The sequence below is a fragment of the Silurus aristotelis genome (assembly GCF_946808225.1).
Source record: "Silurus aristotelis genome assembly, chromosome: 4".
Lineage (NCBI taxonomy): Eukaryota > Metazoa > Chordata > Actinopteri > Siluriformes > Siluridae > Silurus > Silurus aristotelis.
In genome coordinates this window covers 16,157,525-16,173,812 of record NC_139577.1, presented here as the reverse complement: position 1 = coordinate 16,173,812, position 16,288 = coordinate 16,157,525, and the positions used below count along the sequence as shown (strand labels likewise).

The window sequence follows — 16,288 nt, the reverse complement described above, 5'->3', positions numbered from 1 at the left end:
TTGTAGTAAATATTTTTATTTTCCTTAATGCACAGTATTGTAATGCTCATCCTGCAGCCAACAGTGTCACGTGGCTATTTATTCACTATTACTCTATAGACTGTACCTAACCACATGACCTCTTTTACCCACTCCTTTTATTAAAGCCTCCACACTAGTACACTTATGACTCTTTGGTTAAACCATTGTTTGGGTCAGTGACCTCGATTGAACTGTGTCTTAGTTTACAAAAAGAATTACTTGACTATCTTTTAGTTGTTTTAATTTTATATAAAATGATATAGATAGAACCTCTCGTTAAGCAAAGCAATATTTTACACACAACAAAATCGTGTCCCCATATTTAGGTCCTTTATTCGCTTTTGTCGCATGATCTCATGATCGGCATCCTCATCCACTTCTTTATTACTATTATAAAACTAATCATGTGACTCAAGATGGATGTGCGGATGACACTACTAGCAATTATTCCAAGAGATATCATTTTCGCATTAATATTTATAGAAGTTCTCAATAAATAATGAGAATGGGAGCAAGTTTGTTTAAAATAAATAGACTCATTTAATTCCCATGTTTTTGTCATTATATTGTAAATGATGTTTCCAGTACACTGCTTCATGGCTACATTGGAAGGCAATATGCCTGAAAACTTTTCTCTCCCATTGATCCTAATATTTGACCCTCCCAGGTTGCTGTTTGAGCTGCTGAGTCATGTGTAGTAGGACGCTGCTCTTATCTCCAGTCAGCCAGGAGGACTTTCACAGGCAGTTGGTCTATGTGAGTGAGGAAACATGGATGATATTGGCCTGCTACTGCAGGATTACCTGCTCTGGTTTGCAGGGTACATTCACTGCATGTTGAATTTGTTAAGAAGTCTTAAGGGCACTGTCAATGCCAGTGATGATCCTGGCTTTATTTTGGTCTATAACTTTACAGCATGGAGGTGTTGTGTAGGTACACTCCATAGGCCAGAGGCCAGGCAGAGGAAAGTTAAACAAGGGGCATGACTCAGCATACTGTACTCTGGCTCCAATCAACACCACCAGAGCTGAACAGGGGCTTCCAAACCAGAGAGATACCAACAAATCCCTCTGACTAAGCATAAATTAGGTAGTCTGAAAGGGCTGGAGCATGGGAGGATATCAGGACAAGTCCCTCACATATAAACAAAATGTATTTTGTCTGCATGGACACGTAATAGATAAAAAAATGCATCCTGTCATTCCATAAATTACTCAAAATCCTTGAATATTTAGAAATGTTCTAATAATAAATGTTTTCACATAGCATAAATACAACCAACATAAAACAATATAAAAAGTGTTTAATATTATCCAGTAAATGGTGATGTCAAAAATATATAAATAGGTAAAGTTATAAATACTAAGTACTAATTTCTTCAGGTATTATTATTGTTGTTTTGTTGTTGTTGTTGTTGTTGTTGTTGTTGTTGTTAACAACTGAACCCTGGCTCACTATTGCATAAGCAGTAAAGTTTGAAAAATTAAGTTAAAAAAAAAGTTTTTTTGCTTTAAAAAAATATATGGACTACATTATAGGAAGTGTATAAAAACACACTCATACAAGTTTCCAAAACAGATCATCAGATTTCCCACAGGCTTATGTAGCGTTTAAATTCATTAGCTCAATTAAATGAGTAACAATTATGGATAGACTGATAGAAGAGAGCAGTCCATTGTTATTTCATGGATCTTTAAGCAGCACACATTTTAGAGGCTTAAACAACTTGTAATCCATAATTGATTCAGATGCATAAGTTTGAAGTGTTCGAGATTGGTAATCACATTAATAGTCAAATGTATTTAAAATCTCAATCCGGAGCTTCACGTTCTTTGGGGATACATTATGCAGCAAGATGTCGGAGTAAATTAAATTCCCTTGTGCACACTAAAGTGTCAATTTCCTTATGGTAATCATCTGCTGGAATGGATGTGTCAGTAGGAGTCAGGCATGCCTGACATTTACCCTCTTTATGAAGAAATGATGGTAGAAAAAATCAAGGGGAGGCAGAGAATTTAATCTTTCGCACGAGTGAGTATGGAAAAGACTAAAAGACTGTTAAAGAATCAGCCGTTGTGTTTGTGACCCCAACATGAAAATTAAAGCCAATGATAACAAGTAGACCTAGGAGCATGAAAATGGACATAGGCTGAGAATACCAGAGGGTAATTATCTGCCCAAAAGCTGTGTATTTAAACTACATATACAAAACTGTTGGCCAGGAAATGTATTTATGTGAATGATACTGCACAATTATATAATGAACCTAAAAAACTAAATCATGTGTGCTAGTTTAGGAAGTAAGACACTGACCAGCTTCTGTTGAATGGAAATGCCTCACTAATAACATACTGCAAATATTCTTTAGTGGTGTTATACAATATTTTTATATCAGAGAATAATCCGTATATGGATCTTTAAACATTTTTACTTTTTTTCAACAAAATGAGATGGATTATAATTAAATGTACAGTGGTAGAGCATGCTTTGGGATAAATTTAATATAAAATGAGGAATATGTAAAAAAAAATGTAACATATGTGGGGTTTTGATAAAAAATATTTTGAATGTATGAAGGAAAAAACAAAGTTTTCAATTTATTTACCAATTTGTAATTTCTCCACTGGGTCTGCAAACCATATATATATATATATATATATATATATATATATATATATATATATATATATATATATATATATATATATATATATATATATATATATATAGTGTAATACTGTTCAAAGACTTTTGTACTCATTCGCTTTTACTGGCAGTGTCATCTATGTACTCACCATGTTAGTATCGTTTTGTTAACCCAACTGATATATTAATATGTTTAAAAATGATTTGTTCTGAGAATGTGTTTTCCTTTATTTTTTTCTAGTGAGAAAAGTGGCATTTAAAAAACCCATACTGTATGATGCTTTTTGTTTTTACTAGTCTGTCCCTGTCTAGACATCCAACCTTTGGAAATTAGAAATCAAATATACTCTTTAAAGATAGTAAATCAGCAAAAGAGATACATAAGCAACAGAAAATTGACATCTAAGGCCACCAAATATATATTTAAAAAAAGTATATAGTGATTTTTTTTTTATTATATATATATATGTATATATATATATATATATATATATATATATATATATATACACATATATATATATATATATATATATATATATATATATATATATATATATTTATATATATATATATATATATATATATATATATTTTTTTTTTTTTTTAATTTGTATTATTATTTTTTTTTTTAAAGATAACTATTAAAATAAGCATGAAGGTCATATGCAGTAGAAGGAAATCACATGAATGTCAGAGCTGGCTAAGTCGTTTAAAAAATTCTCTTTCATTAAATGAGGAATGACGTGATTCTTTGAATGTATTTACATTGTAGCCAAGGGAAGTAACCTACTGCACAGGTTTCCAACGCTGGAATGCCCCCTGTCCTACACATTTTAGAGTTTTCCTCTCTCACACACCAACTCAAGTTTAGGAACTGCTAGTAATTAGCAGAATAATTGAATCACGTATATTTGGAAAACAACCAAATATATAGGGCAGGGATATTTTAACACTAGAGCACTAGGGTATAAGAGGGTATAAGACTGGCACTCCTTAACATTCTTTACAGTAACAAGCAGCGTGCATGCTGTTCTAGTAAACAGCGCCCCTTTTCTGATATCTGTTATTTAATGTAAATAAATAATTATGTATTTGTAATAAGTCATAAATTAACAACTAAAAATGGCGGTGCCATGGAAAACTTTGTGCGAAAATACAAGGAAAACAATGCACACTTACGGTACTGGATCTATTTTTTATATAAAAAAACTGCATTTTTTGGCAGAACTATGAATTTGGTAGCAGTATAACACTCCTTAGTTTTATATTTATAATTTTGTTCAAACAGATTCATTCCCAAATCTTAAATGGATTTAAAAAATCATAAAATGCTGCTTTTGGTGCAAGAGTAAAGTTAATAATACTGGATGTCCTACTGTGAATTTACAATTTGGTCAAAGCTATGATACAGTCAATTACCAGTACTGAGCATATTGTCTTTAATGAATACCACACCAGCAGTATCGTACTTTTAATACATTTAATACCATACCACAACACTGGATTCTGATCACAAGTTGTGGTTTTATTCAATAACTTTAACAATACTTTTTCCTGCTGCAAGGCAAATGATAAACTTATATTAATGTGCTCACATAAAACAAATCTATGGTTTGTCAAATAGCTATGGCATAAGAGGACAGCTCTTTAGGACATACAGTTTTTGAAATCATTTTTAGTGTGGTAACACATCACACCAACCTGTTGTTGATTAGTTCCTTATAATGGCACACCTCATAATTTTTTATTCTTATGGGGGTTTTCTACAGAGAAATACTGTGTGTCATTGTAGTGACTGTAGAAAATACATTTGCCATATACCTGAATAAAAAAGCATCATGAAAAAAGAAACAGCCAGAGCAAATCTTGTTTAATGTAGTACAATTATAATGAAGTATAAGTATAATGTAGTATTATGTCTCATTTTATTTCCTAACTTCTCTTTATGATAAACCTAAGTGATGTTAATTAATACACAAGAACTCCAGTCTAATTGAACATACAGTGTATTAAGGCAGTGGGTTTTGTTTCTGGCATGCGATGACTTGCGTGTCTTTTCATTTAAATTGTCTCAGAGCTTGTTATGACTGAAGAATGAAAGCTTGGAAAAAAGCATTCTATATCTCGTGAGGCCCCAGGCCGGTAAAACGTCCATGGCCCCAGTGTGGACGTTAGTTATCTTCTAACCACATCTCCATCTCTGGAAATAGTGTGGACAGGGTTGTTCCCTTTACGGCTCTGCTCTTCAACTAACAGACAGAAACAGCAAGCTAAGCAAGCTACTGGACTTTGCTGGCATCAATAATAGCACCTAACACACACTAAAATTAGTAGTAAGGGGCCTCCTTTAACACATTGTTCCTATACCTGCCTTTAGTAGTTTATAGAAATGGACAACAATTGCATTCATTTGTTTATTGTGGAATAAAATATTTTATTGTGTTCTTCAAAACTGTAGTTCCTTCTCATACATATACATATAATTTATTAATAAAAGAAAACTTTCTGTAAAGGGAAATCATCCTATAGTGTAAGACATGTTTGGGTGAGCTAACTGAGCGAAATCCTGAGGGGTTTGTTGCACAGAAAATGAAGGTTACGGGGGGGGGGGGAGACAGGAAACCAGCACGTTCCTATTTCCTGTCAACAGGTGAAGCGACATTGCCTTTTTTCTTTTATACTCCAACCACAGTTCTTGGGGTGTAGAGTAGTTCAGAAACAGCAGATATTTCGTCATAGTTTACATACCGCTACATAAGCACCTGAGTTTAGTAGCAAAGTTTAGTAGCATTGTTGCAACTCTACGTTATTGCGAATGATTGAGTAAATTCTCTGAGGAAGTCATTTTATGTAAAAAGGACTTCTGAGAACAATATGCAGGCATCACACTTTGATGCACACACCGCACACACACACAGGAAAGTGCAACAAATGAAATATTCCTCCATATTCACAAAACGTCTCAACTGAATCAAAGGAAATTATGCTAATGAGGCATCTCATTACTCTAAACCAGTCTGTGCAATCACATCATTAAAGTTCTATTCACAAATACAGACTGGGTTTCGTGAAAAGCCACATATTTTTATTTCTCGTTTTGATGGCTATAGTGCATTGAGACTATTTACTGAGCTTTAGGTTGAAGGAAGGGATTGTGTGGTGGGACAGTGAGGACCATTCTGGACAGAGGGGCCTTCCGACCATAGCATGATGGTGCTGAACTGCTCCTACAAATCACAAAGATCACATACACATTTATTTACAGTTAAAATAGCAGAATAATGAAGCTAACCCTAACACTTTATACCTTTCAGTCTCAGTTGTGCTGCCAGTGACATAAAACCATTTACATTCTTAAATGTTATACAGTATTTAGAATCAATTCGGAAGAATATTTGCATTTTAACGAGTCAACTACAAGGCCTAGAGGAACCAAAACAAAAATGCTTGTTATAAGCAGAGTTAAGAGGAAGCTCTAGAGGTGCTAACTGGTCCACTTTTTCTGCTATAAGGGAAAGCTGGGAGGGCTGCTTTATCAGCAGAGGAAACAGATTTAAGAGGGCGAGTCGCTCCAGGAAAATGGATCTGGGTCGACCAAAAACCACGATTACCACCAGCAGCTAGAACACCTCAGCTCTGGATATGGCCATCTGTGGAAGGCTTCTCCAAAAGCCGGTAAACCAGCTCTTCTGAGACCCAGTTAGGAAACACGTTTTCAATTAAAAAAAAACAGTCCCTGGGTGAGGAGTTTGGTTTTCCTCTAGTGCCTCTCATACACATTGCCTCCTCCTTCTTCCTCTATGCTCAAGCTGCACATGGCTCAATCCTACTCATTCTGAAAGCAGGGGACGTTTTACCGTTGATGCTGACACTAAAAGGGAGGGAGACTGTTGACCTGACATACCCCAAGTGTGGGGCACTTTTCAACATTAATGCTCATAGTGGTACTTTTAAAAGTTCCTCATTTTAATGATTTACAAGTTCCTTTCCATATATCCAGTATGCTTTGATCACATTGTCAACCCTTGCACTTAAATCATGTGTTGGTGCCTTAAATCTACTATATGGCTTCCAAGACCTCTCAGATAAAGAAAGCAGTCTTGTAAAGAGTTGTAAATTGAAGCCAGCTATAGAATTGTCTTTCGAACAATAAAGTACACGAGAGATTATTTAAAAAAAAAAAAAAAAAAACAGTGGGGTTTGCCACAGTGGGGTGAATACTGAAATGGATTACCCAAAAGCCTCCAGAGCAGAAGTTCTCAAACTTTTTTTTTTTCAGCCCGGGATCGTTTTAATTTTGCAAATAATTAGCAGCTCCCCTAAAAACCAATTTATTTTAAAACATAATCACATTAAAAGTAAACAATAATATTTTAGCTGGAGCTAAAATTAATTACTTAACTTTCTATCAGTGCAAGAAAAAAAAAGAAAATTGTGAACCCCTTGTCTGTGCTTTATAGACCCCTCACTGAAAACCACAAATCAAGAAAAAAAGAGACCCTGAATGGAAAACACTAAAGAGGACTGACAAAGATAGAGAAATCTACAAGAGATCTAAATAAGAGAGGAAAAAGAGAAACAAAAAGCGATAGAGAGGAAATGGCAGATATATGACTAAGTAACGATCCACTATTCAATATTTATTTAAAAAAAGTTTTTGATTACTATCAAGTAATGATCTCATGCATCACTTTGCATTACAGCCGAGCTTTTTTCGATAATAACTGTGTCTCATCTGAGACCTGTGCAGCATAATTTTATTGTGTCAGATCTCTCAGGAAAGTAGTGTGAATACACTGCATTGCTGCCACCTGCTGAACTAACACAGTGTACACGCTCTGAGATGTGTACAACAACAATTGTCAATGGACTACAGGTTTGCTCAACAAATTAAATAAAAATTAACATTTGGTAATTGCTTTCAAAGTCTGTAAATGTGTTTGTTATAATGTATATAGTTTGATTATAATGTAGAAAAGAGTCATTAAAAGAGTCATTTCAAGAGGGAATGCAAACATTAAATACAATAATGAATGCTCCACATGTCATACTATGTATGTTGCCTTACCCTGTAACCTGATGAGTGAGCATTGAAGTAGGTTGGCTGGTGGCTGAGGTGTGTGGTCTGTTGTGCAAAGTTTTTCCAGTGTAACCAGGAATAGTGGGAAGGCTTTAATAAAAAAAACACATCAGATATAACACATGCATAAACTCAACCAAACTACAGCATTCACATCAGTGCTGTGTTGGAGCCAGGTTGTTTAAAACAGCTTTGTATTTACATATTATTTCACACTTCATTACATCCATGCTCACATACTGGGCTGTGGGAGTGTCGGGAGGTATAACGGTACGCAGTAAAGTCAGTGGGATGAAGTCTTTCTCAGGGATGTCAATATTGTCCATGTTCTCAGAGCCAATTACACCACTGTGCAGGTCAATAACACATAATAGCAACCCTTAGATCATACATAGCATATATGCATTTTCCTCATATTTATGCCATATAAAATAGGCAATCATTTTGTAACAACTTACCTATATAAAGGAATTTGTCCTGATTTTGTACATGGGCTAGTGCTAGTTTAAAAATATAAAAAAACAAAATTTTATTGTTTCATTTAAAATGAAAAAAAGAAACATGTGATTTGTCTTTGTTTAGAAGTTCATTTCAAGGAATAATATCTTACTAAACGGGTGCTAATGTAAATGTATCCATTTTGAAGTAGATGTTAAGGCAGTTGGTCCTTCAAGAGGACTATAAAAGGGATGTATTAAACTCTTTCAGTTCTCTCAAATACAGCTTTCTGGTAAGAGTTGAATAAGTGAGTCCTTGTCATTTCAGTTATGTTGCTAAAAGAGTTTCCGTTTTAACACATTTTAATGCAGCTACGAATGGAAAATTAAAGATCACTTGCTTTGTGAAAGCTCATTATACAAAGCTTAGAGCCGGGCATATTTTGTAATACAACAAAGATATTGCACAAATCACTTACAAACTGAAGGGCTTCTTCACAATATATGAGGCACGAATCTGATGTTTATTCCATTTAGATCCAACAGTCTTGAAGAAAAACAAGGAAATAAATTAAATAGGAAAAAGGCCTAAAGATCTACATAATCTTGGATCCAAATTGACCCACACATGTGCTTACTGAATGGAAAAACTAACCTGCCATAATTCAGGCCTGCTATGATATCTCTTTAAAGTGAAGTGCTGACTCACAGGGTCTGCCATTTTCTCCAGAGTACTTAGTGGTGGCTTGAGACCAGGAGACAAGTTAAAGTCCCAGTCTGGAGCCTTAAAACTTCTATAAACAACATAGAATCACTCATATAAAGATAAAAAAAAAGTGGCTATTTAAATGATTACAGCTGACTAATGGCACATAGCTGAATGACTATCCGTCATGGTATATGTCTAATACAAGTTTATTTATTTTATTATTTATTTACTGCCACTTCTAATTAACTAATTGAAGGTCTACAGAGAAGTGCACAGGAAAATGATAGTGATAACGATAGTCAATAGAAAATGATTCTGTCAACATCAGAAATCTTCAACCTTCGAGTTTCTGATGTGTAGTTATTTCGCAACACCTTGTCCATAAATGCAGGTGGAGAGGTGCATGCAACCTAGAAGGGGAAAAAAGATGGAAGGGGAAAAATATTATGAGCAATGTTCCAACTATTATGCACATAATGCATCAGCTATATAATTATGAACAAAAATAAAGACTGTCACTAAGACACCAATCTAATATAAGGATTCGGGGGTGAGTTTTAGGTTCCTTCCTGCATTAGAATAGCATCATGTAAGTACTATTGTTAGGAAGTTTTTCCTATCTGGCCTCGAAGGACCAAATGTTAGGAAGTTTTCCTCTCTAGCTCGAAGGACCATATAAGGATTTTCACTATCTGGTGTGCGCTGATCAGGGGATTGTACTCGCCCCAGCGCGTCAGTAAAAACACGGTACAGGATTCAGAACACCTAACTTTACTGGGTATAGAATAGATCATATATGAGGTGATTCTTGCTGTCAGTGCTGAGTGACAAGTTGCACGGTGTCAAATGGCCACTGGTCAATGACGACTGCTGCTTGGTGTTCTGGCCTTTTATAATCTTGGTGGAGGCCGGTGCACTGTGATGTCATGGGTAGCTTGTCACTGCTTGGTAAACTGTATGTCTGCCTCTAGTGGTGAAGCGTGGAAATACAACTGAATAGGAATCCTTTCTTACAACTATTGTCCACCTCGACAACTCCAACATACACCCCAGCCACCTACCCTCTTCAGACCTTTAAATTCCAAAAGCCTGGTGGAAACAGGATCATGTTTCTCCCTGCTGCTGTGGATGTCTAAGAGAAATATAAAACAATATAAAAAATTAATGACTTACACTTATCTATAACTGTTTAATCCTAATATGGAGGGTAGTTATTAAAGTATATAACACTTTGAGCATATAGTGTTAAAGGAAATACTCATTTCATGCAGTAGTATCTCCTTTTTACTATCAAGTCTAAACACTCTTTTACCTTCCATACAATATTCAGATGTCAAATTAAAACATCATACAAGTCTGTGTTTACAAACGATGACTATATGCATTATTATTAACCAATGCTTAAACTTAAAGCAGATACTATTCGAGAACTCTATAGCACAATGGTTACAAATAATAATAATAATAATAATAATAATAATAATAATAATAATAATAATAATAATAATAATAATAATAATAAGTAGTAGTAGTAGAGACCATTTACTTTGGGGATTTGGTGGCAATATTTTTTTGACTTTGGAGTCCCAGGGCTTGTGATCGGATGTTACAGTCGTCACTGCTGAAGTCCTGGGTGATGGAGTGTGAGGTCGGAAATCAGGAGCAAAACACACTTTACGTGTGAATGCGTCTCCGGCTTTGAGGCTCAGGTCGGCGCGGGCGGCGGCGCTCAGGCGCCCGGAATAGGACACCGTGAGCGGCTCATCCTCCCTCAGAGGGGCCCGCGGTGGACAGACCTGAGGCTGGAAGGCACCGCTGTCTCTTCTCGTGTCATGTCGCCCACTTTCATACGGAACATTCATGTGTCTGCATGACATCCTGCACGTCTCAACGCGGTTCTGGAGACCCATTCTGCAGACCCGGAAGCGCAACCCTATTGCTTTTTCCGTGTGTTTCTCTGAGAATCTGACACAAGGGGGAAACTACTGCTCTAATGTCACTGATACAACACCGCGTCGTTTGTTGCATAGAGACCGTCCAAAAGCAAACAGTCTAAACCACATGCCTCCTGCTAAGCAGTAATAAAACTCAACATGATAAATTATGTTCAAACATAGCTCTGTTAGACCATCATGTCTGTGTCCCCTGTTATTCATGTAACTCTAGATTGCGTTGTCTATCATTTTAGTAGGCTACAGTAGGCCTTAGTAGTAGTATAGGCCTTAGTAGTTTAGGACTGCGGTCGCCAACCTATTTTGCCAGGGATGGGTTATACATAATAACGTGCATATTACTAGAATACATATTATATTATATCATTATTAATTTAATTCTAAATGTAACTTCATAATGCAGAATCCGTGGGATTATTAGTTGATGCATAGAAAGAAATGCGTCTGAAACAAGTGCGGGAAATTGGTTAAGGTGGTGGAGGTGGTGATTTTTTCAAAATATGCAAGAGTCTATAAAATGGAAACAAAATTAAAATGAATGTTTTTAATCTTTCTGTGAATCATGGCCCGGTACTGGTTTAAGACAAAACCTCCTACATGTTGAATAGCAAATATGTTTGACTTTGACTTAAATGTACAGTAATAGACTGTTTTCTCATTATTATTATTAACAAACCTCTTGAGTAGAAAATGCAACAGGAGACAATTCTGGTTGAGAAGAACAAACGAGCCTCAAGTGCGGAATGTGTCCACTAGGTGGCGATCATGTGCTGAGGACAGTACGGCCCTGTACAGTACTCCTAAACAGAAAAGCTGTACTGAGACAATTATTGCAGCCTCTCAAAATAAGCTCTGAAAAAAAAAGTTTCTGGTAGTCGTTCGACTGTAAATGGTTTGCTTGTTTACACTGGCAAATAGGGCCATGTAAAGGTGCACTTTGTGCTCCCATATGCTTTATTACAGAAGGTTATGGCCAGAAATGCCAACCCTGTGGTAGTTAAGGAAAAGGAAGGGGGGTTATATGTGCAACAATAAACAGCAGTGTGGTCTAAAAGAAACAATCATTCGAAAAAGCATTTCTAATTCTACGTAGAAGTGAGTCCTATAGCTGTAAGATATGCCAAACAAAAATAATGTAATTTCACATAAGATCAAGAATAGAAAGCCATAAGAATTGACTAATTATTCATGAATATGGGCTCTTAAGTACAAAAGTTAATTCTATATGTGTATGCTTGCACTATATGCCTATTTTATTAACAGAAATAAACACATCATAACATAAACACATGTCTTGGAACCACACTATGTGGAACCATATTCTTTTCCTACATGAAAATGGTAAAAAAAAAAAAAAAAAAAAAAAAAACAATGACTGGAATCTAGTAAACAGATGTCATTAGCATTTACATTTACATTTATGACATTAGTCAGATTTCCTCCGGAAACTTGCCTGTTTGTTATAGTATAGCTTGCTGTAGATTTTATCCACTAAGCCATTTGTCTGCCTGATTCTGAACGTGTTCACAGTGGATCTGGAGTCTATGCTGAGAATACTGAGTGCTAAGTCTGAATACACCCTGGATTGAACACCAGTCCATTTTGCTTTGTACACACAAACACACACATAAACGCACTCATGGGCAACTAGGGGTAATTTAGCACAGCCAATAAACCTTCTGGCATTATTTTGGGATGTAGAAGGACACCAGAAAACCCAGAGGAAACCCAAGAACTTAAACATCGGATCAAACGTGTTCTGTTATTTAAAGTGTTATTAGATTACAATTACGAATAGCAGTAAAATACTTTCCACATGACAGGCAGCTCTGGTTTTATGGTCGTTTCTGTCCCATTGCACATATACATTAGCCTACATCCCACTGCTTTTCTAATTTTGCTAGCAGTTAGACACTGCAATTATCAACAGTGCAAATATATGCATGTTCATTTCACCTGCAATATGCTGAAACATAGGGCACTTTTAACAAAGAAAAGCAGTTAAACATATAACAGATTTTAACTGGGTAGAGCTGCACTTTCCTTCCCCTAAGAGCTGAATTGGCTTAATCATGTGGTGCTGCTGCTGATGCATGAAAGTAATTAGCAACCATGCCATCTAGATTTTATATCTATATATCTTTGGTAGTCAGACTAAAAGTCTGATAAGTTTCAGTTTTGGAAATATAAAACTACATAAAACCATTTTTACAAGACACACACTTGTATCTGTCTCTGTCTGATCTTAAGTTCAATACTGTGTCATTTTTTTATTTATGTTTCATAGGTTTTTAAAAATGATTTTAATCATAGTTTATTGGTAAAATGATAATGATTAAATGATTATCAACAAAGACAGAGACAGATTAGTTTTATGGACCGAGTGAGTGGATGCAAGGTGTCTCTGAAAACTTAGTGTTTTCCTTTAAACTGTCACAAACAGTAGCTATAGGCAAAATACTGCCTACTCTAAACACATACATGTTAATTTACATGGATTAGGATGGATATCTCAGTTTATGAGAATGTATTGATTAAGAGGAACATATAAAATGTTGGCTGCTTCAATAAGCCATGCCACCTAGTTAACTAGTGGAGAATGCTGGGTGTAATGTGTTGTTTGACAAACAAAAAGTAAAACCTTCCTGTAATAGAGGTGTAATGGTTAAAAAGAAAAGTAAGGTTCGGTACCTTGGTTTTTAAGTCACAGTTCAATTTTAGTACAGTTAGAGGAAAGAAATGCAAAAAATAATAAAATTGCTTGTCGTTTTCTTTTAGTTTATTATTATTAACATTTGTGAACATCAACAGTTTACATTAAAACAATTTTTAATAAAATGCCTGCTTGGTTAAATAATATAAAATAATATTTTATAATAATAATTTATAAAAAAAAATAAAATAGAATAAATAAAATAAATGCAACACACTTTTTTATTATATTGTTTAAAGTAAGTAATTAAATTTATTAAATTGATTAAATAAAATGAAATAAATAGAAACAACTTTTTTATACTTTGCATTTGTTAGACCCCATTTGGATAGTGTGTGTGTGTGTGTGTGTGTGTGTGTGTGTGTGTGTGTGTGTATTTAGAATACAAATTTTGAAATATATGATCTACGTACATAACTGTTCTACTTACTTCATTATATGTTAACAAATGTCTTCATTCCTTCCAGCCTTCTTTCTCGATATGTGGAATTTAAGGTGAACATAAAACGCTAAAGAATCCATAGCGTTTGTGTTAGCGAGGGTTAAAAGTGGCAGGATTTCACGCATGCGCAAAACAACGCACTACAAATCGTATTTCTGGTACGGAGTGAGAGCCACAGTGAGACTGCATTAACTCTAGTTTCTTTTTTTTTTTACCCCTGGCATTGTGTATTTTCTCAAGTTTAAGAATAATAGAAAATGCAGATTTTACTAAGTTCCTCATGTAAAAATGACTGCATTCAGTACACATGTGCACCGAACTGAAAGCACCCCTAATATAATAAGATACATACTGTATGTTATACACGAGATTATATGGTATGACAATAAATGGTTTGTTTGGGCTATCAGCATTATCACCATCATGATTGTTCTGAAATGTAAATGTTACCCCTGGTAATAGTATTTTTTACTAGATATTATTTAATAATACTAGAATAAATACTAGAATAAAATGCTTCTATTTTACTTTAGTATTTGTATTTTTTTTGTTGAGTGTTTGGAAAAATGCAAAGTATGTGAAAGTCTAAACATAAACCGACAACATAACTATTGCATAACATAACCCATAACTGATATAAGGTTTTGATTAGTCCTGTTAAAATAATATACATTATAATAGCAGAGATTTTTTTTGTATTTTAAATACTATTAGATAAGTTGGATATTTTGTTAGCTTGGAGTTGTAGGGTCTAAATATTTTAGGGGTTGCATTCATTCTTAAAACTATTAAACAGTTTCATTGCAAGTTCACAATATGATCTCATATGTAATATTGGCTTTATTTTTGATTCAAGCAGAGTAAACAATTTAAAATATTTATCTTTGAATATAAATAGAAACTTCTTCTTCTTCTTCTTCTTCTTTCGGCTGCTCCCATTAGGGGTCGCCACAGCGGATCATCCGTCTCCATACCACCCTGTCCTCTGTATCTGCCTCTTTTACACCAACTACCTGCATGTCTTCCCTCACCACATCCATGAACCTCCTCCTTGGCCTTCCTCTTTTCCTCCTACCTGGTGGCTCCATCTTCAGCATTTTTCTACCAATATAATTCATGTCCCTTCTCTGCACATGTCCAAACCATCTCAATCTCGCCTCCCTCACCTTGTCACCAAAACATCCTACATGTGCTGTCCCTCTAATAAACTCATTTCTAATCTTGTCCATCCTCGTCACTCCCAACGAAAACCTCAACATCTTCAGCTCTGCTACCTCCAGCTCCACCTCCTGTTTTTTACTCAATGCCACTGTCTCTAATCCATACAACATCGCAGGTCTCACCACAGTCCTATAAACTTTCCCCTTCATTCTTGCAGATACTCTTCTATCACAAATCACTCCTGTCACTCTTCTCCACCCACTCCACCCTGCCTGCACTCTTTTCTTTACTTCCCTAACACACTGTCCATTACTTTGCACTGTTGACCCCAGGTACCTGAACTCCTCCACCTTCTCCACCTCTTCTCCCTGCAACCGCATCACTCCACTGCCCTCCCTCTCATTCACACACATGTACTCTGTCTTACTCCTACTGACTTTCATTCCCCTTCTCTCCAGCGCATATCTCCACCTCTCCAGGCTCTTCTCAACCTGCTCTCTACTCTCACCACAAATCACAATATCATCTGAAAACATCATAGTCCATGGAGACTCCTGTCTGACCTCGTCCGTCAACCTGTCCATCACCACTGCAAACAGGAAAGGGCTCAGGGCCGATCCTTGATGCAGTCCAACCTTCACCCTGAACCAGTCTGTCGTACCTACTGCACACTTTACTGCCATCACACTGTCCTCATACATGTCCTGCACCATCCTCACATACTTCTCTGACACACCTGACTTCCTCATACAATACCACAACTCCTCTCTCGGCACCCTGTCGTATGCTTTCTCTAAATCCACAAATACACAATGCAGCTCCTTCTGTCCTTCTCTATACTTCTCCATCAACATCCTCAAAGCAAATAATGCATCTGTGGTGCTCTTCCTCGGCATAAAACCATACTGTTGCTCACAGATGGTCACCTCTTCTCTCAGCCTGGCTTCCACTACTCTTTCCCATAACTTCATGGTGTGACTGATCAACTTAATTCCCCTGTAGTTACTGCAGGTCTGCACATCTCCCTTATGCTTAAAGATCGGTACCAGCACACTCCTTCTCCATTCCTCAGGCATCCTCTCCCCTTCCAGAATCCTGTTAAACAATCTGGTTAAAAACTCCAC

General features: G+C 35.9%; 1 protein-coding gene across 3 annotated transcripts; it reads right to left on the bottom strand.

The window, feature by feature from the left end:
* Positions 1–5,115: 5,115 nt before the first annotated feature.
* spmip7 (sperm microtubule inner protein 7) lies at positions 5,116–14,109 on the bottom strand. Of its 3 annotated transcripts, none has more exons than XM_083540325.1 (10): positions 13,992–14,109; positions 10,443–10,861; positions 9,958–10,028; positions 9,236–9,306; positions 8,843–8,981; positions 8,667–8,734; positions 8,209–8,250; positions 7,987–8,098; positions 7,739–7,840; positions 5,116–5,897 (listed from the first exon to the last, which is right to left on the bottom strand). In XM_083540325.1, the coding sequence occupies exons 1-10, from the start codon at positions 13,994–13,996 to the stop codon at positions 5,805–5,807; spliced, it is 1,122 nt and encodes a 373-aa protein (XP_083396451.1). In that variant the 5' UTR covers positions 13,997–14,109; the 3' UTR covers positions 5,116–5,804. The 3 variants fall into 3 exon arrangements, with proteins under 3 accessions (XP_083396451.1, XP_083396450.1, XP_083396452.1); XM_083540324.1 differs by having other exon boundaries at positions 7,991–8,098; XM_083540326.1 differs by lacking the exons at positions 7,987–8,098; positions 8,209–8,250.
* Between the last annotated feature and the right edge of the window lie 2,179 nt (positions 14,110–16,288).

Bases quoted from the DNA above. Each gene is read 5' to 3' on its own strand.
- spmip7 (XM_083540324.1), bottom strand. The intron at 8,982-9,235 runs GTTGAAGATTTC...TGTTGTTTATAG, and splicing joins TACACATCAGAAACTCGAAG to AAGTTTTAAGGCTCCAGACT. The intron at 8,099-8,208 runs GTAAGTTGTTAC...TGACCTGCACAG, and splicing joins GGACAAATTCCTTTATATAG to TGGTGTAATTGGCTCTGAGA.